General features: G+C 34.2%; 5 protein-coding genes across 8 annotated transcripts in view; 4 read left to right on the top strand and 1 right to left on the bottom strand.

Annotated features, from left to right (window-relative positions):
- LOC118450225 (uncharacterized) overlaps positions 1–4,748 on the bottom strand; it is a 97,982-nt gene extending 93,234 nt beyond the window's left edge. The window contains exons 1-3 of the mRNA XM_085655544.1: positions 4,734–4,748; positions 2,846–2,893; positions 2,616–2,759 (exon numbers count right to left, since the gene is read on the bottom strand). The gene's annotated coding sequence lies outside the window, so the exon portion shown is untranslated. The remainder of the gene's footprint in view (positions 1–2,615; positions 2,760–2,845; positions 2,894–4,733) is intronic.
- Positions 1,078–5,275, top strand: LOC118445114 (uncharacterized). Its single transcript, XM_035874111.2, has 6 exons — positions 1,078–1,567; positions 2,136–2,248; positions 3,108–3,219; positions 3,434–3,587; positions 3,680–3,830; positions 5,136–5,275. The coding sequence occupies exons 2-5, from the start codon at positions 2,195–2,197 to the stop codon at positions 3,825–3,827; spliced, it is 468 nt and encodes a 155-aa protein (XP_035730004.1). The 5' UTR covers positions 1,078–1,567; positions 2,136–2,194; the 3' UTR covers positions 3,828–3,830; positions 5,136–5,275.
- Prosalpha7 (proteasome alpha7 subunit) lies at positions 5,165–6,511 on the top strand. Its single transcript, XM_035874108.2, has 4 exons — positions 5,165–5,325; positions 5,418–5,500; positions 5,596–5,987; positions 6,080–6,511. Exons 1-4 carry the CDS (start codon positions 5,305–5,307, stop codon positions 6,361–6,363), a joined length of 780 nt encoding a protein of 259 aa, XP_035730001.2. The 5' UTR covers positions 5,165–5,304; the 3' UTR covers positions 6,364–6,511.
- A 153-nt stretch (positions 6,512–6,664) lies between these two features.
- LOC118445110 (pinopsin) lies at positions 6,665–17,855 on the top strand. The gene is made up of 7 exons (XM_085655571.1): positions 6,665–7,670; positions 8,316–8,410; positions 9,905–10,015; positions 11,357–11,616; positions 11,688–11,803; positions 11,916–12,221; positions 17,764–17,855. Exons 1-6 carry the CDS (start codon positions 7,467–7,469, stop codon positions 12,108–12,110), a joined length of 981 nt encoding a protein of 326 aa, XP_085511697.1. The 5' UTR covers positions 6,665–7,466; the 3' UTR covers positions 12,111–12,221; positions 17,764–17,855.
- Ugt50B3 (UDP-glycosyltransferase family 50 member B3) lies at positions 12,359–20,717 on the top strand. 4 transcript variants are annotated; one of them, XM_085655545.1, is made up of 7 exons: positions 12,359–16,167; positions 16,661–17,907; positions 17,995–18,193; positions 18,304–18,480; positions 19,221–19,538; positions 20,046–20,274; positions 20,442–20,717. In XM_085655545.1, exons 2-7 carry the CDS (start codon positions 17,416–17,418, stop codon positions 20,581–20,583), a joined length of 1,557 nt encoding a protein of 518 aa, XP_085511671.1. In that variant the 5' UTR covers positions 12,359–16,167; positions 16,661–17,415; the 3' UTR covers positions 20,584–20,717. The 4 variants fall into 4 exon arrangements, with proteins under 4 accessions (XP_085511671.1, XP_085511672.1, XP_085511673.1 ...); XM_085655546.1 differs by having other exon boundaries at positions 12,359–16,725; positions 16,803–17,907; XM_085655547.1 differs by having other exon boundaries at positions 12,359–17,246; positions 17,307–17,907.
- The last annotated feature ends 1,158 nt before the right edge of the window (positions 20,718–21,875 follow it).

The raw sequence follows: 21,875 nt of genomic DNA, 5'->3' as shown, positions 1-21,875 counted from the left end.
TATTGTTCGAATAATAACTAGACAAACAAAATAAAATCAATGTGTATTTCTGAAAATAAAATCCTTCATCCTGATACTTGTCATTTTTTTCTCCCAAAAAACCATAATTCATACTTTCTCGCTAAATATATATTAAAGAAAGAAAAAGTAAATCTAATGCTACTTAGGTTAAAAAAAAAATTTGAGAAATTTAATCCACATCTCATTGTTAGAATATCAAGGTCGACATAAAAAGAATATCTATAAACCGTATCATATAAAATTCGATCGATGTACCACGTCAGAGAAATAAAATGCGCGCGTTGCTTCTAAGATATCGGAAAAGAGAAGAGGGGAAAGGTGAGTTGAGGCGAGATGAAAGAAGGGGGAGGGGGAGGGGAGAGAAAAAGAGAATGCAGTAAATATTAAAGAGATCTTCGAAAGTGCAGGTTGCACGAGAGTCCATCGAATATGCAACATAAAGTTGAAGATAACATTTTTCCTCCCACCGTCCCTCCTAACCCCCTCACCCTCTCTCCTTCCTTTGCATTCCCATTTCTTCGACACTTTTTTTCCTCAGGCTACATTTTTCTCCGAACCTTGAATACATCTTTTAACAGCTTGGGCTCCGATCAATTGTCATAATGCGTAAGTGCACGCAATACTACTCGATACATGCATGATTAATAAATAAGAACCTATGAAGCTATCAATTACGACAATCCGTCATGCTATAGAATCATCGAATATTCTAAAGACGTAGTTACGGCATCTCCTTCGATAGGACTCGAAAATGCGCGCGCAATAAAAATTATCCTACTTGGCTTCCCTAAGTTTCTTACCCCCTCCTCCTTATGTAGTTGTCGTACGCTGACGGTGAATTTTAATTCGGAAAAAAGTAAAAAAGAAGAAGAAAAAGAAGAACTTTTCTCCTTCGTCTATTAATAATTTATCGTTGTGAGAAAATAACACGCCGCGAAGAATTTTCACGTCTGCGCGGACGAAGCTTTTTCTCTCTCTTTTTTTTTCTTTTTTTTTTTTTTCTTTCTTGTCTTTTCCTTTTTTTCTTTTCTTCCTGTTTCTTTGCGCAGGGATACAACCACGAGGAGGAGACATACGTGTATCCTCTCTTCTTTCAAGTATTCACGCGAGTTTTTCCAGACGATCGTCGCGATTCAACTTTCGTCTTGTTATGTGTTATTGTTTTTCTTCTTCTTTTTCTTTTCTTTTCTTTTCTTTTCTTTTTTAAGCGTGACGATACCAATTTTTCTATCAATTACTCTCTTTTTTTCTCGTTTCTTCTTCTTCTTCTTTTTCCTTTTTCTCCCTGTTCTTTTCGCAGCATTAAATAAAAACTTTGTTCATCACCTTTATCATTTTTCGTTTCCTAACAAAAAAAATTGATTTCACGAGTTCGACAGAAAAAAAAAAAAATAAAATAAAATAAAAATAAGAAGAAGAAGAAAAAGAAGAAAGGCTCTCCTTGCATCATCAAGTGACAACGAACGCTTCTATCTGGTAAAAGTTTTCACTCGTTCAAGCTTTCACCATTTATTTCCGTCAACTTTAAAAGAAGAAAGTTTCTAAGGTAAGGACATAATTATGAACGAAAGGCGAACACGAGACAACTAATAAGCATTATTAACGACAAATTGTCGTCGTGTCGTATCATCGTCACAATAGAAAAAAGAAACGTACTTTGACGATCCCTTCCTTTCTCTCTCTCTCACTCTCAAAGTATATACATACATGCACGAAGGTAAAATGCACATCACGATTCAACGAGAAAGCATCAACACGATTCTATATAAAAATGATGCCGCATATTGTCACCAATGTCATTTTGCTTTAAACTATACTAGACGACAGAACAACTTATCTATTTTATCTTAAAATATTTTATTCTTTAAATATGAATTTCGATCGTTCTAATCTTTTTATTCTATCAATTAATTTATCCTTCTTCTAATTAATAATTCTTTTAATCCTTAATTAATTATATATATATATATATATGTTTTAGATTTTTTTGTTTAATATCTTATATATATATATAAACATTTTACTTAAAAATAAAAGTTTTATAATACAAAATATGTTGTTCGTCGATAGAAGAACGTTTGTTATAATCTTTTTATTGATTTACTCGGTAATAGCACGAAATACGGAAAGTCAAGATTTTCGTAAAGAAATCAATAATAAAAAGGGTGGTTCGATGTTAGCAGAGATCGCAAAGGAATTCATGCAACGATCGACTACTACCAGCCAGGTGAGTAAACGTTATATATTAATTTAATTTTTATTCTAACATCTCTGGAGAATGATGTATACGATAGATACGGTCCTGTTTAAAATTAAAAAAAAAAAAAATGATAATGATAATAGTCAGGCCGTTAAGTTGATTTAAGTTATTTTTAATATATATATATATGTATGTATGTATGTATGTATGTATGTATGTATGTATGTATGTATGTATGTATGTATGTATGTTGTATGTAGCGTACATTATTCCGATAGAATTGTTTTCACTATACGGCTCATTTTATCGTTAATTTCACACTTATGCGAAAAAAAAAAAACTCGAATGTAGTACGTACACGAGAATACTCGTAGTTCATTCATGTATTACTTACCTGTAACGTAACGAATTAGAAATTGCATAGTAATTTAATATTTTTCAAGATGTCCGTCGTCCCTTCGACGTTCCTTTTTTCTTTCAATGTCTCTTCCTCACGAAGTTGTAATTTCATGAACGATCACTTTACTTTCAGTTACACCTAAGAAAAATATTTACTCTATATGATCAAACGAATTTGGTAGAAAAATCAACACCAATTTATATATAAATGAATCCATATCTTACCGACACACAGGACACGCTATGAGCATTCGTCCGCCATGATTGCTTAAACTGCGAAACAAAAGCCTATCGTATTTCAAATCATACATATACGAAAAATAAAATAAAAAGAAAAAAGAAAAAAGATCGTAGCGACATCCAACGAGCATTATTGTTATCGTTAAAAATTCCTACCTTATTCTATTTGATTCCTTATCGAAATAAAAAAGAATGTTACTTTACCGATAGAAAAACAATTAAAACCTATCTGTCTCATTTTATATAGGTACTAAATCTGAATTTATCTAATCTACTGCTACTTCTCGTATTAAAAGCTGTAGTTTTTGGTGCTGGATATATAGGAAATCATGGTTATAAAGGACGCGATTTGAACGAAGGTTCGTACGTCCATGATTATTTATCGTATATAAAAATTCTATGTATGATATTACGTCTGAAATATTTTTCATTCTATAAATATATATCTGTATAATTTCTATCGTATAATCAAGATATAATCAATTGTTATTGATATTTCAATACAAATATTAAAAATTTTTCATTCTAAATTGAAATCTTGAAATTTTAATTGTATATTTTCTTGTGCCGTAGAAAATATAATATCCGAAGGAGAAGTCGCTTTGGCACTGGGATATTTGATCGGTGATACGTGTCTGTATAGAGCAGCTTGCGAAGAACCACATATTGCTAAAGAATATTTAGGTGCTGCTGAAATGCTTTTACATACGATGAAATTAATGCCACAGTATGTATTAAATATATTAATATCAAATAACGAGCTATTAATTTGTTAAGAAAAATAATACATTTGTTTTTTTCTTTGTTTATATATTATAGGACCGTATCCGTCGAACATAAATACGAAAAGACTATAAGCGAACTTCGAAAAGCTATCGAGTACGGATTTACAAGCAGATGTCCACCAGAATATAATTGTAAAAAGGAAAATATCAAAGCATTCTTAACGACGGAGAAGAAGAAATAAAACGTAAGATTTATATTCGAAGCTTTCAGCTTTTTATTCTAACGTAGAAAATATTTTGAATGTTTATTGAAGGCACGCAAAAAAAAAGAAAAAAAAAAAAAAAGAAAAGAAACGTTTGCTTTTTTCCTGTCTATGTTATGATTGATATAATTATTTGCGAACGTTCTATTCACACGAATTAAAATGTAACATATAGATTACGAATTTAGAGGTGGGTTATATTGCGTATTAGTTGCGTATTTCCTAACCTATGTACATTTCGATGATGCGAAGGATGATATAATGCTCATCGACAAATTCTCTTTCTATATTCATGTAATTTACTTTTTTCTTTTCTTTTTTTTTTTACATATATAAGAAAACTAAAAAAAAAGCTATGAAAATTGCGTCATAGTACCGAGTACCATAGCTCTACACACATTCCCATTATTATATTATCCATACAAAATATACATACGCATCTAACGCGTAAAAAAAAAAAAAAAAAAAAAAAAAAAAAAAACGTGAAATCTACTAAAGTTGCGATAAGTATGGAAAAAAAGAAAAAAAGTGAAATGAAATTTTCTAGAATATAAATATAAATATAAATTTCTGAGAGAAAAAAAAATGCCGTAAAATTGTAAAAAGAAAGAAAAATATTTAAGTACGCAGTCGATTGTCGTTTACAAAAATTAAAGACAACGAAAGTAATATCAATCTCATATCGTGGAGATTGCTGCGTACGAAGATCTGATTAAAAATAAAACATTAAAAATTTCAAGACTCGACAGGTGGATACGTATATATGTATGTATGTACGAACGTTTAAACGAGAACCTTCCTCGGCGAGGTACAACAACGTAATGAACTAACATCGAGTTATACGCTCGAGGTTAAACGCTTCGATCGTTCTGTTGTTTTGTTTACCTTTATCAATCCCCAAGAGAATTCCTACATTACGTCGAATGTTTGTATTTTACCTCTGTACTTAAACCATTTCGATCTTGATCTCTCTTCGAATGTTAAAATAAAAACAATTTCGCGTAAAACATTTACACCGCTTAAGATACGAAGAAGCTTGATGAATACTGCCTTTTCATTGGCTGATACTTTTATCGAGACATGCATATTCGATATTTATAATGTTACGTTGGTAAATAATATGTTTTATTTATAATTGAATCGAATATGATATTGATATACAATGCATAATTAAGAAAATAATTAAAACCATTTTATTTTAATTATTAATTTATACACACACACTCTCTCTCTCTCTCTCTCTCTCTCTCTCTTTCTCTCTACTTTCTCTTTCTCTTGCATGCAAAGACCGAAAGTTGCAGAAATAAACGGTAGAGGTCACGTAAGTTCCACTCTTGTCCTCTCGTGGCGCTGACGAATCAGTTTTGATATTTCGTCCATTCACGCATTTTCTAGCGGGTAAACAATTTTTCATCATTCCCGAAGAAACAGTAATCTTTCTGAAATTCGGTGAGACATGAGTTCCATCGGTACCGGGGTAAATATATAATCATCATGGATTTTATAATTTTACAATATTCTATTGGCATATCGAAGATAAGTGTAACACATAACCTCTAACAATTTCAGTATGATCTGTCCGCATCTCAATTTTCACCGGACGGACGCGTTTTTCAAGTGGAATACGCACAAAAAGCTGTTGAAAATGGAGGGTAATATTTTACTGAATGATTTATGAAAAATAAAAAAATTCATACGTAATATAGAAACTATGATTATCGATTTATCATTTATCTGTCATTTATAGCACTGTCATTGGTTTAAGAGGGAAAGATGGTGTCGTATTTGCCATAGAAAAACTTATTACTTCTAAACTTTACGAACCTGGTGCAAACAAAAGAATATTCAACATAGATCAACATATTGGCATGGTAGTATCTGGACTTATATCCGATGCAAGACAAATAGCAGAAACTGCAAGATCGGAGGCTGCCAGTTATCGTTCTCAATATGGAATAGGCATTCCTTTGAAATATCTGAATGAACGCGTTTCTATGTATATGCATGCTTATACATTGTATTCGGCTGTAAGGCCGTATGGTTGCTCTGTAATTCTTGGAGCTCACGAAGTAGATGGTCCAACTATGTATATGATAGATCCTTCTGGCGTGTCTTATGGTTATTACGGTTGTGCAGTAGGTGAGTATAACGTTTAATCTATTACGTATGAAATCGAATATAGGCATTGTTAATAGGTTCTTCTTCTCTTTGTTGTGTCTTTTATTAATTAGGTAAAGCAAAACAAACTGCAAAGACAGAAATTGAGAAATTAGAATTGTCCGATATGACTTGTAAAGATTTAGTGGAAGAGGCAGCACGTATAATTTATTTAGTACACGACGAATTGAAAGATAAACAATTCGAATTAGAGATGAGTTGGGTAGGCGCGCATACTAATGGAAAACACGAACGTGTACCAACAAAAATAAAGGAAGACGCAGAGAAGAATGCACGAAAGGCAATGGAAGAAAATTCGGACAGTGATGTTGAAGATGAATACATTGAAAAAAAATAATAGCACTCTCTCTCTCTCTCTATATATATATATATATATTTTATATTGTAAGTCATAACTTAAACTTGTAAGTACAAGCTGGATTAAAAAAAAGTCATCATTGTTAATGAGAGAGCCGAATAAAAACACCGCCCTCTTTCTAAATTCATATTACGTTCTATTTACAATTTTACGTAAACCTTTATCTTGATGTTAAATTCATATGTCGTACTATATTTTTAACGAGAAAAACAAATGGTTACCTATACCTTGTTAAATCATAGCTATTATTAATAACTGCATTGACGATCGACCTTGACATTAATCCAAAATTAACGACTATAATCTCTTTGTGGCATTAGCACGGGATTTAAAATATTTTTTTTCCGGCTCTAACGATGAAGCGTTTAAAGTATCTACGTTATATGACAAAAAATACGCAGGTTTATAACGGAATATAAATAATTGGTAAATGGAATAAAATCAATGTCACAAAAAGTTGCGTGCGTCATTGCAACTTTAATTGTGTTAATATTTTAACAAACTTTTATCATTTTTATTTATAATTTTTACAAAATAGAGAAAAAGTATGACCACCGTGGGATAAAACAAGAAAATAATTTCAGCAAGAGACACCGTCTCTTATCGATGAAAATTGGGAAAAAAAAAAAAAAAAAAAAAGCAAAAAGAATTTATAATTTCAAATTATTCTAGGTGAAATCTAGAATTAATCTAGATAATATAGATGATATTTTGGATCAAGGGAGTTTTATGTGTACGCCTATAAAGATAAAAGCAGGGGCGGATGAACCACGAGAGAGCATGGTGGTGGTACGCTTCATTTCGCGCATGCTACCTTATCATGTGGGGGTTGCTTGAATCCAGAATGGATAAGAGAAAGAGAGGGAGAGAGAATGAGTGACGCGATGGTGGGAGGAAAGAGGGTGACGAACATATAAGGATAGGGTGACTTCGAAATATCGTCACTGCTTTGATTAATATACGCTAGCAAGTTTTCCCGCGGTTCCCTTCGGGAAAAATTTTGAATAAATTGTGACACGTGACATTAACGCGATTTTCCTTTGTGTTATACAAATCACGTATCACGTTGATTTTGCACGAGCATGTCTCTTTATCATCGTGAGGCTGATCACATTAACGTTACTGTTAATGAAGAAATAAGTCCAATTATTTACGTGGGTGCTTCCATTGTACTCGGTATTATTGGCTTTTTTGGTTTTACTCTGAATTTGATTGTCGCATTTATCATCGTTAAGGACGCTCAATCACTCTGGACTCCTGTCAATGTAATTCTTTTCAATATGGTCGTAAGTACGCTCGTTTATCTTATTTTATTTTCTTGAAATCGATTAAAAAAATTGTAGTAAAAATATCATCGATCGTTTGTACGAGTCGCATCGAAAGATGTACGATATATAAAAATTCTCCCAAAATATATTATTTATCAATGATTTCGTTCTTTAAAATATTAAACATACACTTTTAACTTACGATGTATAAAAATTCTCCCAAAATATATTGTTTATCAATGATTTTGTTCTTTAAAATATTAAACATATACTTTCAACTTATGATATCGAAAGTTCATCGAACAGTTATATTTGCTATTACTCAAATGATTGTCCGCTTTGATCCCGCAGGTCGCTCTATAAAGAATTAAGAAAAATGTATTTTATTCTCGAGGGGACAGGAGTATTCGATAAGGGATATAAACTACCAGTCGATATTGTCCTTCCTTCCTCGCGAGCTCCGTCCTCTAAATTCTAGAAAAAGAATAAGTAGGATGAAATAATTGGATTGTCAGAAGCAATAATTCTTCTCTTCAATTTTAAAACCCTATCGATGTCAATTTCATTTTTTATAATCTTGGATAATATAAAAAGAAAATGCGATATTTTCAAAAGCGATCTACGAGAACGACTAAAAAAAAAAGAATAATTTCTATTTCAAAGGTTGGAGATTTTATTGTAGCTGCCTTGGGGAATCCTTTGGCAATGATTTCGGCGATCAACGGTGGATGGTATTGGGACTATAACATGTGTCTTTGGTAAAAAAAAAAAAAAAAAAAAGAAAAAAAACAAGAAAAAAATTAATTTGTATATTATTTACATATATACGTAACAATGAATAGATTCAACGACATTGTCTCAAAAGATAAAAAGCACGTACTGTATATGGCTGTTGATCGCTACACAATGAAATTAAAATCATTTTATCGCTACACAATGAAATTTCATTCATTTCAATTAATTCAAGAATTCAAACATTTCTTTCAAATATTTATTTGTCTCGACATTCTGTAGAATGTGATATTAACAATTTTTTATTACAAAATTTTATTCAAAAAAAATTCATTTGAATGAAATATGTGAAACAAAATGTGTATATTTGTTTTACTAAAAATAGAAGAAAAAAAAAAAATGAGAAAATTCGTAGCGAATAAATTGTAAAAAAATTAAGTCCAAAGGATTAATACTCATTTCTTTGATAATACACAATACGCACATATGTACACGCACACGATGAAAATGGGTTTTAAACACCTTAATGGCATAATAACCAATAATTCCAATAATAACGAAGAGCTTTGACCGTTTCATCGAATAATTTTACGACTTCATTAGCGAGTATTCGATCGATTATTATTTTTGTAATTCAACTCAATTGTTATAGTTTATCGTTAATAATGATATCGAATAATAATAATGATGCGATCGAAATGACATGGTGATAAACGGGCAGTAATATGTACAACTATTATAATTATCTAAAGGATAATTAAAGAAATGGTCAATGCTCGTACTTATCGCTACTGGAATGGTTATCAAAGATATATTTGAAATTTTGTACGTAACTTGTTCGAACAGAGGCAACGTGATTTTATATAAAATCATAGATAAAAATCATAGATAAAAGTACAGTTCTTTCTTTTTTCCACTTTTATCTTTCTATTTTATTATATACTTTTATTTATTTTTATTTTTATTTTCGATGAGAAAATTTTAGTGAAGATTAAAACTAAAACGAAAAATAATAATATACTTATGGACGCATATATGTTAATATTTTTAAAAATAATATTATTTTTTAATATCGATCAACAAACTCTTCATCTAGCTTCCTGTCTCGTCGACAATGGTTCGTCAGATCTCGGATGGACTATGCGATGGATAACGAAATTTCATAGAAAACACGACGCAACCGCATCGGTCGTACGGTCGAAGCGATGTTGCAAACTTTTCTGAAAGACGACCGTATCTTGTGAATTTTAAAAAAGTCTTTTTACAAATTTAATAAGACTCGGTTGATAGTCACGATTGAATCGTCCAACGAAAGGAACTCTTTTTCCCTCTCTCTCTCTTTTTTTTATTTACAATAACGAAGGAATTGTCTCTTCGTATGTGCATTTGTGCATTTTGTGTACCAACAAGTTTCAACGTGCACGTATCTAATCATAAAACTACCAATACATATTTGTATTTATTTTCTTTTCTATATTTATTTTTCTCGATAAATCATCAATGATATTTCGATGTTGAAGGTACGCCTGGTTTATGTCGACATTGGGATTCGCTAGTATTGGTAACTTAACCGTGATGGCTGTCGAAAGATGGTTATTAATTACACGACCGATGAAAGCGTTGTCGATTCGGTAAGCCAAACAGTTCCATTTTTAATATATCATTTTTAAATAAATTATCATAGTCGTTCTTATAATTCGTTTCATTTTTCATACTTTCGGTATGGGAGAAAAGAAAAAAAAGAATTTTGAAATTCATTCAAGGAACGAACGCGAATATTTTGTACAATTAGATATTCTTGCGACAAAAAGAGAGCTGTCCTCAAAGTCAAGAGATATAAAATATTTTTTTTTTCTATAAAACAAAAAAGATAACGAAAGATTTACGCAGAAGGAGATCAACGGTGAATCGCTTTCATTGAAAAATTCTCATAGAATGTAATTAATTATGGATTAAGAAAACGGAGCTTCGTTAATATCAAAGAAAAGTGCTTTTATTCCTTTTGGTTGAATGAAAATTAAAACTGATATTTGCACCTTGCGCTAATGGAATTTTTAATAATATCGATAATTATTAGATGCAGTCTTCGGGTTTCCACCATATCTTGGCTTTATAATTACGTTTATATAGTTATCAAGTCGTGCGCTATATTAATCGAATAACTTTTGTAACTTATACGTTGACTCGAAATTATGTCAATTTATGCTCAAAGAGTGAGTGAAAGGGAATTTTTTTAATTAGCCGCGATCCTATCTAAAATATTTTATTCGCATTTCAGCTTTTGGCAAAGAAAAAAAAAAAAAAAAAAAAAGAAAAAAGAAAAGAAAAGAATTAGTAAGAGCCGAACATTAAACGAGAAAAGAAAAAATATTTGGGCAACGTGTGTATGTATCTATCGTATAAATCGAGCATCCTATAAAGAAAATAATCGAAGAAAACACGGATTCGATTGATAACATTTTCATTAGTTTTCTTTTTATTTATATTTTTCTCTCTTTTTCTATATCTATTATAGGAAGAAGAATAACGGGATTAAATTAACCACGCTCAAAGTACTCTTATTACTTACTACGGTAGTTCTTTCGTGAAAAAAAAAAAAAAAAGAAACCGTAATCTTATAATAAAGTAAATAAGAGTAAATTATCCTCACCAAGATAACTTTTCTTTTTCTTTTCCATTCGAGTCGTTTTCTTATAGTGTCATTTGATGCCCTTTACTGCCTTAATGAGTTTCGTATTTGGACCTTATATTTATATATACAGTAAGTAAGAATTTCGAGCTACCTGATGGTAAGAAAATTACGTGATCGCGTTAGTAAAAGGAAGGAAATGAAAAAAGGAAATCGCAGCGGTAAAGCGATACTTTTCACGGGTATTTTAACGAAAAGTTGAGCATCAATGGATAAGCGCAGTTTGAATGACGTGCATATTAAAATGGGTCAATTAATTGAACATTCATTGATCGCTAAACAGGCACGCCATGTTCCTAGCATTTGCGGTGTGGATTTACGCGCTATCCTTGTCGTTACCACCACTTTTCGGTTGGGGTAGTTACGGTCCAGAGGCCGGAAACGTATCCTGTAGCGTGTCCTGGGAAGTTCACGATTCAGCAACTAATAGCGACAGCTACATAGGATTCCTATTTATTCTCGGACTCGTTCTACCAGTTGTCGTTATAGTCACAAGTTATTTTGCAATCGTGATAACTACCATAAGAGTGAAGAGGAAAGCCGGTAAGAAAGATTATACGAGAGATTTGTCAGCCTTTATATTTCGTTTTTTTTTTTTTTCCGTACCTGTGCAGGTACCAGAGGGAGACGCGAGGCCAAAGTAACAAAAATGGTAGCACTAATGATAAGCACTTTTCTCATCGCTTGGTCACCTTATGCCGCCCTTGCTCTTGCGGCTCAATACTTTAATGTAAGTGTTCAACGAATAATAAGATCAATATGAGAAAGCGAAAAAGAAAAAAGACAAATGTATCAAAAACATTTTTAAAGTAGAAATATACGGTTTTTTTTTTTTTTTTTAGGTGAAACCGTCACCCTCGGTAGCCGTATTACCAGCTCTCCTGGCTAAATCCTCCATTTGTTACAATCCCATCATTTACGCTGGATTAAACGCTCAGTTCCCGCGGTCTTTGAAAAAGATTCTTGGTATTCGTGATATTGAAACTGGCACGAACGGGAGTCAACAGACTGCTTTGACTACGATCAACAAACAGTAGCAGAAGCACTGAAACCAACCAATCGGAAATTTGAGTTCTTTTCCTTGGTTTCGATTAACTATCACGCATGAATACTGCAACTTGGATAAGATTTATCTTATTTTATCGAAAGTTAGTATATACGTATATATTACATGTTCCCTTATATACCACTGTATGTGTCTATATATGCGTTTTTGGGATAACAATTTTATTATTTGCACCTTTTTCGTTCTGATGTCTGATGTCTTTCTTTCTCTCCTCTCTCTCTTTCTCTCTCTCTTTCTCTCGTTCTGCCACATTTTTAATATATTTTCCTTTGTATTTTACAATGAAAAATTACGAATCCTCAGCGATCGAAAAAGAAAAGGAAAATTTCAAACAATTGTAGATGTAACTGTGAGCTTTAAAATGAGCAAATAGCAGGCGTTAACTGTTTCTCACTGTCATGCTATATATCTGCTATATAAATAGAAGAGACGCGTAAAAAGGATCAACCGCGAAGAAGCGGTTCGTCCGTAAGCTATTAGATTTCTCAGTCATCGATAATGAAGTAGATTTATGTTTGAGGATAAGTTCAAAGGAAAAAATCCCCTCGATGATATTCAATCGTTGTCGGTCGACCGTTCAATGATTTTCGTATAGAAAATCAATCGTATCAATTTTTAATCATTTTACGATTTTTTAAAGATTTGTTATTTGAAGTTAAGAATTGCGCAGTAGAGAGAAGAGAATCACGAAATCAATTTCACCGTCGTGCTATTTTCATTTCATTGCGATAATTCCCCGCTATTTTTCCCCTCTTCCTCGACCATCCTGGAGCCGTACGAAATCGACAATCGTAAGTCGCAACACGCGCCTACGGAGGAGAGTGAAATCATGAGAACATTTAACGATCCCCGATCATTGTTCTCGTTTTTAAAAGGTCGCTTCTCGTTTTTAAATCTTTAAAAGAAATATCCACAAAATCCGCTCTTAATTTATTCCGAAAGAATTCTTTGAAAATGATTTGAGAAAGGGAAAGATCGAAACTAGAATAAAAATTTGTTCATTTTTTCACTTCCTCCGATCGACACGCGTCGAGTATCGACGAGTTTCTCTATACAATTGGCACGATCGGTCCGAGTCGTGATCGCAATTTTTTATCGTACAAAACAACAATAACAACAACAATAACGACGACGAAGACGAACTAACGCACGCTTTAAGGTGTCGTCGTTGGCTATATCGAAAGGAAGCAAAATGACGAGTATCGTTACCATAATGAATTTCGTCTCGTTTAAAGATGTATAAGAGTGAAGAGCAAGGAATGAAAAAGACGATAAGAGTAAATGGTTCAAGGCTAGTCACTTTCTCGTGACTCGTCAAAACTCTAAATGTTAAAAAGATGAAGGAACCCGAAAACGGATATCACCTAAATACCGATTGCCGTCCGCGATCTTCAACTTCTCAGAGAAAGCAAAACCCGTTTACTTACATGATCCAGTTCAATGGACGTTCGAACGTATCGGCGAATTTTAAAATAAGAACGAATGAAAATATTTTAAAGGTAAATTATATTTTACCTTTAGAAATTATCAATTTATCTATCTAAACAAGAATCACAAAAACAATCATCAAAGATGCGTAGGCAAAAAAATTGTATGAAAAGGAAATTTCACGCAAATTGAATAATTAACTTTCTCCTTCTCTGAAGGGAGGAAGGAAGAAACTTGGATGAATCGGAATATATGATTTTGTAATAGGTGAAGTTTACAGAGATAGAGAGTATTAACCTTTCCCATGGAGAAATCACGTGTTTAAACTAAACGTTGTAGTAGAAGAGCGGGAAAACGCATCTAAACGTATGGCTAGTTTCTCGCATAACCATGACATTTGAAAGTTAAAGATTCTTTAAAGAACCGGTTAGGCACTGTTCAATCTCGTGAGATCTCTAGTCAACATTCTCATTATATAGAGCCCTTCCTCTTACATAATATCATTTCTTTAGATCGATATAATCGATCGCTTGGATAAACAATACGCATACTCATAATCCATCGATCGTACACGTATGAGATAAGTCGAATGAAAATTTCAAGAAAAGTGTTGGAAAAAAGAAAAAAGCAAATAAAGAAAGAAGAACGATCGTTTCCTCGTTAACGCGGAAAGGAAAAGAAAAGAGAAAAAAGATGTCGAGATAAAACCATTTATAGGATAATACAAAAGAAATGGACAATTTCGATCGCGTTACGATCGAGAAATCGTACTCGAGAAAACCGATACATTGAGAGAGCTCTCTCGTTAAAAAGTTTCACAAAACTCTTGGGGAAAAATGCTTGCCTTGTCTTTCGAGCGTTAAAGAATACGATATGATAAAAGAAGGAAGTAACGGAAGTGAAAGAAGAAAAGATGGTAAATTTATAATAAATACGAACGAGTCGCAATAAGAGAAAGATAAAATTACTTTCACGATGATAATAATAAGCGATACACGCGATGTAATATTCGCGTGAGTTAGTTTCGTCTTTCGAAGTTTATCTTGCACGGATTCATCGATCCGTACCAATGTGTTTGCCACAAATTCTAATTATAATCTTTCCTTTTACTACCCACGCGATTTCAACGGTAGAAGCGACGATCTTTCAATGCGATTTCCACTGTCTGCTGCATCTGCACTTCTCTAAGAAAATGGTAATAACGCTATTTACAATCTAAGCTCTATCGTTTTGCGTCTCTCACAGACACACACTTACACGTACATATGTACAGGCACTTTTTCTTTCTCCATTTACTTTTTAATCTCTCTCTCTCTCTCTCTCTCTCTCTCTCTCTCTTTGTCTGTCATAGAAAGGTACACGAACCAAGTAGAAAGTCGACGACGGGGATAAAACCCTCGTTCGCCTAAAACGATTCCTCGACATTGTTTCGTCGACACAGTATCGACGTTCCAAGAACACTCTCTTTATTATTCCGACAGGTGAAAATCGTGATTAGAAGTCTAATCACCGAGCGGCCGCGACATTGTAAAATCGCTACGTAAAAAAGAAATAATTCATTATCTAGGATGAAATTATTCATATTCTTGAAAAGATAGATAAATCGATCTTGGATTTCGATTGTACGTCTTCGCGGACTTGATCTAATCCGATCGTCGATTAAGTCTCATATATTAGGTAGAATCAAATCGGCTTATCCCGACTAGAAGATACAAGGACCTATCGTTCGATAATAGTGGCCTTTCGATGCGATTGAAAACATCTCTTAGGAAGGATTCAATCGTGCAAGAAATAACGGTACGACGCGATCGAAGCCAGTGAAATCTGTCCTAATTCTTTCATGCGGCCATTTCGCTTTTTTCCTTCCTTCCGACTTATCTAACAACTCGCTCATTGTTATCTCTCATTTGACTTTATTCTTGAATTTCTTCGAGCAAAGAAAGATTTACTATTATTTTCTATATGTACTTAACAATGGGTAACTTTTCTAGAATGCTTTAATCGTTTCATTCGTTTGCTCCAATCAAAAGGGGAGAACGAATAGAGACACAAATTTTTCTTTCCAATGGGAAAATTAAAAACAAAAAAAAAAGAAAAAAAAAAGAAGAAAAAGGTCCATTCGATTAAATCGGACTCGAGATTTGAGTTGAGTTTCATTCGATTGGCTTTCCTCTTTGCTCCGATACCTTTCTCTCTCTCTCTCTCTTTCTTTCTTTTATATTTTCTTTCCTTTTTTTCTTCTCTCTAAGCAAATCTTTTGGGCGAACCGTTACGAATCTAAACCACAATTCGTAGACAAAACATCGTCTTCGAAACGAGATTGCGAATAAGGCATAGTAATCTTGGGTGGGAGACAAAACGCTCTCTCTCTCTCTCTCTTTCTTTCCCTCTTTGAGCTCAGCTGATCATTAAACCACCGTTGGTCAGTCAAACTTTCACGCTCCGCGATATTCGAACGTCTTCGGCTGGTCGCTCGTTCGCTTGGGCTAATTTCTCGAGCCACGTTCGTTCGTGAAATCGATGCAAACAGGGCTTCATGAAATAGGGACGTACAAAAATTTCCGCGAAAGAACGAGTTGAAACGTGAATCACATTCTAAAGTATAAAAAAGTGTTAGAACGAATTCAGAGAGAGAGAGATAGAGAGAGAGAGAGAGAGAGAGAGAGAGAGAGAGAGAGAGAGAGAGAGAGAGAGAAAGATTAATGGCAAGAATCGAAAAATTTTGCATAAAATTTCTCGTTGTGGAGGAAATTAGTGACAAAAAATTTCTAAGAAAAGCATGAAAAGAGATTATCAGGCAAAATCTTATATTCTCTTGGATCATCGTATTGTCACGGTGAACAAGAAGAATCGTACCTGCACTTGAGACGAGAAGCGTTATTAGTGAAAGTCAGCGTGAGTAAAGAATACGGGACATCGTCAAGCTTCGTAGCTTAACGTTCGCCGATCAGAGAGGAAGAAGGAAACGAGAAAGGCATAAAATTTTTATGTTTATTCCAATGATCGATCGATCGAGAGCCTATCAATAAAAAAAATTTCTCTCTCTCTCTCTCTCTTTCTCTCTTTTTCTATTTCTTTATCTCTCTTGCGAAGAGGCAATAACGAGATGAAGGAAGAAACAAAGTCCGGATATAGAACGTGAATGAACGAAGAACACGGTAAGTTCCTATACGATCTCTTTGAACTCGGACAGAAGAATCTTATTTCGCTTGACCGATCTCTCGTTCGGTGAAAGGAGGGAAGGAAGGAAGGAAGGAAGGAAGGAAGGAAGGAAGAGGCTGAACGAAAAAGGAAAGAAGGAAAAAAACAAAGAGAAAGAGAAAAAAGAAGAAACAGTTTCTTCCTCTATGATATATCATTGACATTGACATTCAAATATCCTCTAACTCTCGATGTCTTATATTCGTCTATACGAAAAAGATCAGAGATGGAAACGTCGCGAACAAAGAGCAAGGCTAGATGAAAGAAGAAAATAACATTAGTTCCGGCATCGATTCCTTTTATCGGTATATCCTTTTACCGATTCACCTTCAATGGTTTTCACAAGCAAATATTAAAATAACAAGAGCAGGTCTTTGAGATCGTTTTAGAGACGGTTCTAGAGCAGACTATGCCGAATATTTCGAATAAGAAGAAGACGAGTTAGAAGATCCAACGGAGTTTCTCTTGCGAGATGAAGGTAGAATCGACTCGAGAGTAAAACATAAACGATCCTATAATTGGTTACGAAATTTTCTAGTGTTTTCAAAGTGACAACGATTGACGGTACGTTGGAGTACGTCTAAGACGATGTAGAGATATAATTTAAAAAAAAAAAATACGCACGTGATAAGTCAAAAAAATCAAAGATGAGAACGATTCTTACGATTTTAACGCTATTTTGCGTTATTCGATTCGCCAAGAGTTACAACGTTTTACTAGCTACAATGGGTGGTACAAAATCGCATACGATACCATTCGTTGCTCTTGGTAACGCTTTAAAATCGCGAGGTCACAATGTGACCTTGGCAAGCGCGTTCTCGGGTATAGGAATTAACAATGGTCTTAATGAATTAGTCCCAACGATTCTCGAATCTTACGTATACAATTATACTTCGGAGTGGGACTTGGTAGGTGCCAGATTCCGCGATGAACTACCACTTTCGCCGTGGAACGCAATGAGATACGGTTGGGAAGCGTGCGAGGCTTTGTTACAGGACGACGTCTCGGTCACTGCTCTCAGAAAACCGGATGGAAGTCAGTGTGAACGATGGAACGTTGCTGTGGTCGACGGTGCTTATCCGGAATGTCTCCTGGCTATCTTATACGAGGAAAACGTACCTACGATCATGTTAAATACGGTATATACTTATCGATTTCTATTAAAATATTCGACTTACCTAACTGGTTGAATAACAATTATCGAGTCTTTGCGTTTCTCTGAATAGGTTGCTCTGTACAGTGGTTCGATGACCCGCCAAGGAAATCCGTCTCCTTGGTCGGTGACACCATATTTTGGGAAAGCCTTAACGCAAGACATGAATTTTCTACAAAGAGTAATCAACGTCGCATGCCTGATCACTTTAGAAATCATGTATTGGATCATGATTACTGTTTATCTGCAGCCCACGCTTCGAAAGTACTTAGGTAACTTTCTAATCGTTTGACGACAGATTTTGACGTCTTGCTCGACGATGAGAAATATGATTGAAGGAAATAAAAAGAAAAAAGAAAAATTATAACGATATTTTTTACAGGAGAGCAAATACCCGATGTAAGATATCTGACCTCGGAAATACCGTTGACTCTACAAAATAGCCATTACAGCGTAGCCGATTCCATGCCGTATTTGGCGAACGTGGTAAATGTGGCGTGTCTGCATTGCAGACCAGCAATGCAACTCAGTCCGGATTTAGATTTGTTTTTACGTCGAGGTAAAGTCTTTTATTTGCCATTTAATCTTTCTATATATAAATATGTCTCTCTATATATACACACACACGCACACACAGACAGACACATATACGTAAGACTTTTAACGACAGCTAAAACATGTAATGATTTTGCGTAACGATCGTTCAGAGATATGCAGACACGAGTTTTTGAGAAGAAATATCGATGATATCTGCAGCATCATAAATTCTAAATCCCGTAGTATGTCATTGTAAATTATTCTTCGTCGAAACATTAATTGAAATATTAACCGATACAAGAACGTATTAAAGATGAATAATACGATCCAATATATTCGAGTTAAAAGGAAATGAATAACGTTAAGTTAATGAATATTTATGGTCAAAAGTCGTAAACTTTAGAAGCAAATGAAAAAAATTCTTCATACGTTCTTAACCATTGATTAGAATTTGTCGTAATATTTAAACGCGAATGAAAAATCAAAGTTTCCTTTTTTATTATTATCATCATCGGCGAGATTTTGTCACGAGATATTACGGTGCACTTGCAGTCAATAACCTGTCAAGTATATGCATACATTTTACATAACGACATATTTTCTTATTGCACAAGTCTAAAACATTTGCATATCTCTCGAATAAGAAACATTTTTATATTTTCGTTTATACGTCAATTAATATATCCATTTGCGAAATACTATTATTTCGATAATTATCTCGATAAAATGTAATAAACAGGTTGAAACTTTTTTATCGGATAGGTTTCATCTTCGTCTCGATGGGTTCATCCGTGAGAGCTTCCGGAATGCCTACAGCCTTGCGTGAAATTTTTGTAGCGGTCTTCGCTACGTTACCTTACAACGTCATATGGAAATGGGAAGGAGGAAAAATAAAAGATCTTCCGGTGAACGTAAAAACGGCAGGTTGGTGGCCTCAACAAGAACTTCTTGGACATTCGAAACTTCGAGCTTTCGTTTCGCACGGTGGTCTTTTGTCTTTGCACGAAGCAGCTTTTCACGGCTCACCGACTTTGGTACTACCTGTTTTCTGTGATCACGATGGAAACGCGGCTCAAGCCGGTAAGCTTAATTTAAAATAAACATCGAAACAACTCGTGAAATTAATTAATTGTCTTCCCAACTTTATCCGATTTTTCGACGAGCGATACATTTTCTTGAATGAAATACAAATAATTGAAAATATTATTCCAATGCATTCTCTGTTATCTACTCTATGGTCCGAGTTGCGTTGAACGCACTACTAAGCGCGAATTGAAAGCAGAGTTTCGTCAGAGATTACGTCAAGTAGGACGAGCGATATATACAGAGAGAGAGAGAGAGAGAGAGAGAGAGAGGGAGACAGAAAAACGGGGTATGCGACTTTGAGTTTAGAAATACATAAATCATACGTCGTTCTGTCCCAGAATTATGGATTACGTAAAGAAATGTACACGCAACATTCTTAGAGAACAAAAAGCGCCATTAAGTTAAACTATATTAAATACATGAGGAAAAACATTCCGATTTAAGTCCACTTGCTATTTTTTCTCTTTTTATTCTTTTTCATTTTTTTAATTTAATTTGCAGAAAAATTAGGCTACGCTTTAGTGATGGATTTGGCCAAATTATCGATAGGAAGCCTTCGCGAGGGAATCCTTAAAGTTGGAGCACTGCGAAACAATACATACAGGAAAGCCGCGAAAAAACAAAGCATTTTATTACGAGATCTTCCGATAGGTCCCCAAGAACTTGCCACGTGGTGGGTTGAACACGTTGCGAGATACGGCGAAGCCGATCACCTCAAGAGTACGACGAGGTAATTTCAAAAAATATTTATCATAATGTTTACGGATTAGCAAGTAGAAAGTATTTGCGGATAGTTGGATGCGGAATAAAAATGACAGTAGCGAAGATTAATCGTCGCAAAAGACGATACTTAAACATTTTCGATGATTAATGGTTTTTGGTCTTTTTCATTTTCAGACGCATGGGCGTAATACGTTATTATTCTTTGGACGTTGGCGCGTTTTACGCGATAATCATCATGGCGCTGATCTACGGATTAAAACGTTTGTGCTGGAGACCAATAACAAAGCAGAGAATTTTCAAAAAAAAGATCGACTGATTTCGCACAATAGACCTTTACGTAAATCCATCTTTTATGCTTCAAGTACCTTTAATTATCTTCTTAGATTTATACTTAGATTTTTGTAATCGTATTTAAAAAAAAAAAAGATAAGAAAGAACGAAGGAGTAGGAACGAATAAAGTACGTTCGATCGTCGCTTGTTTCTTCTTTTCCTATTCTAGAATATTTCAGGTATAATAAAGTCTGATAAAATGAAAATGCTAAGCTGGTCAGCGTAAACGGGATGTTTACAATGGACGAACTTGATATAATGGTCGGTAAAGAAGATATTATTTTCAGTAAGGGAGTAGAACAGCTATCGGTAAATTCAACGTCGAGTCAATTGCGCGGGCCCTGGATAATTTGCGATCGTTTATTATATCTCCAATATTAAAAAAGCCTCGAGGTAAATTTATGCGCGTACGAATTTAGTTTTATTAAATAATCATGAATGACGATGTCATGTGAATAAGTTAAAGCAAATTACGTGAAAATTACAACTAGGATTAACGGTACATATGTAGAAACGAAGTTGTCTAAACAAAAAGCCGAAAGACGTTCAAACTTAACCTCGAGGTCTCATCGCTAAGCTAATACAAAATTAACCGTAAAATAGAGGCTTCGTCGAGAGATGCAATAGAAAATAACGTAGCACGTACATGGTCGCTTATCGAGAACCTTAAGGCGATTTCTAACGCTTTGACATTATATACGAAGTAAGGAGAAAGATGCGTTTGTATGGTGGTAGGGAGGAAAAGAAGAATGGTAGTTGGCTAAGAGGATAGAAAGGCGAGGTAAGGAAAAAACTTGTTACCGGACGCAGTATCGTATATACTCTGGGTGCTATCTCTCGTACGACAATAAAATGGTTCGTCAAAATAAAAGAAATTTATCGAATAGAATTTATATAATCGTCTTTCGGCTATTACGTAAAATCAACGATTACCTTTTTTAGAAATTCGACGTTTCAAAAATCGATTCTAACGAGAGAATAGGTGTAACGATCGAAGTGTAAACGAAAGGATAGGGTGACACGATGACACTGCTACGTTATTAAATTAGTTAAGAGCTACGTACGAGCGGTGGCGTGTACGTCGGATTCCTATGAAAAGAAAAAAAGAAAGAGAGAGAGAGAGAGGGAGAGAGAGAGTGTGTGAGACAGAGAGAAAGAAAGAGAGAGCGACGAGAGCTCTCGGTGAACGTTTTCGGTCGAACGTATCGCAAATTTCTTGTCTTCGAAAGAATCGTTTACTTAATCACTTGACGTTTATAAATCGTTGTCGTGTAAAA

This window comes from Vespa mandarinia, chromosome 3, assembly GCF_050613455.1.
Source record: "Vespa mandarinia isolate Hongniang chromosome 3, ASM5061345v1, whole genome shotgun sequence".
NCBI lineage: Eukaryota > Metazoa > Arthropoda > Insecta > Hymenoptera > Vespidae > Vespa > Vespa mandarinia.
Note: the sequence above shows the minus strand (reverse complement) of the source record. Positions and strands in the feature narration are given on the sequence as shown.

Excerpts from the sequence above, each read along its gene's own strand:
- LOC118445110 (XM_085655571.1), top strand. The coding sequence starts at position 7,467 with ATGTCTCTTTATCATCGTGAGGCTGATCACATTAACGTTACTGTTAAT. Across the intron at positions 7,671-8,315 it reads TAATTCTTTTCAATATGGTC|GTTGGAGATTTTATTGTAGC; the intron begins GTAAGTACGCTC and ends TCTATTTCAAAG. Across the intron at positions 11,804-11,915 it reads TTGCGGCTCAATACTTTAAT|GTGAAACCGTCACCCTCGGT; the intron begins GTAAGTGTTCAA and ends TTTTTTTTTTAG.
- Ugt50B3 (XM_085655545.1), top strand. The coding sequence starts at position 17,416 with ATGAGAACGATTCTTACGATTTTAACGCTATTTTGCGTTATTCGATTC. Across the intron at positions 18,194-18,303 it reads CACGCTTCGAAAGTACTTAG|GAGAGCAAATACCCGATGTA; the intron begins GTAACTTTCTAA and ends TATTTTTTACAG. Across the intron at positions 20,275-20,441 it reads CACCTCAAGAGTACGACGAG|ACGCATGGGCGTAATACGTT; the intron begins GTAATTTCAAAA and ends TTTCATTTTCAG.
- Prosalpha7 (XM_035874108.2), top strand. The coding sequence starts at position 5,305 with ATGAGTTCCATCGGTACCGGG. Across the intron at positions 5,501-5,595 it reads AAAGCTGTTGAAAATGGAGG|CACTGTCATTGGTTTAAGAG; the intron begins GTAATATTTTAC and ends TGTCATTTATAG. Across the intron at positions 5,988-6,079 it reads TTATTACGGTTGTGCAGTAG|GTAAAGCAAAACAAACTGCA; the intron begins GTGAGTATAACG and ends TTTATTAATTAG.
- LOC118445114 (XM_035874111.2), top strand. The coding sequence starts at position 2,195 with ATGTTAGCAGAGATCGCAAAGGAATTCATGCAACGATCGACTACTACC. Across the intron at positions 2,249-3,107 it reads GATCGACTACTACCAGCCAG|GTACTAAATCTGAATTTATC; the intron begins GTGAGTAAACGT and ends CATTTTATATAG. Across the intron at positions 3,588-3,679 it reads ACGATGAAATTAATGCCACA|GACCGTATCCGTCGAACATA; the intron begins GTATGTATTAAA and ends TATATATTATAG.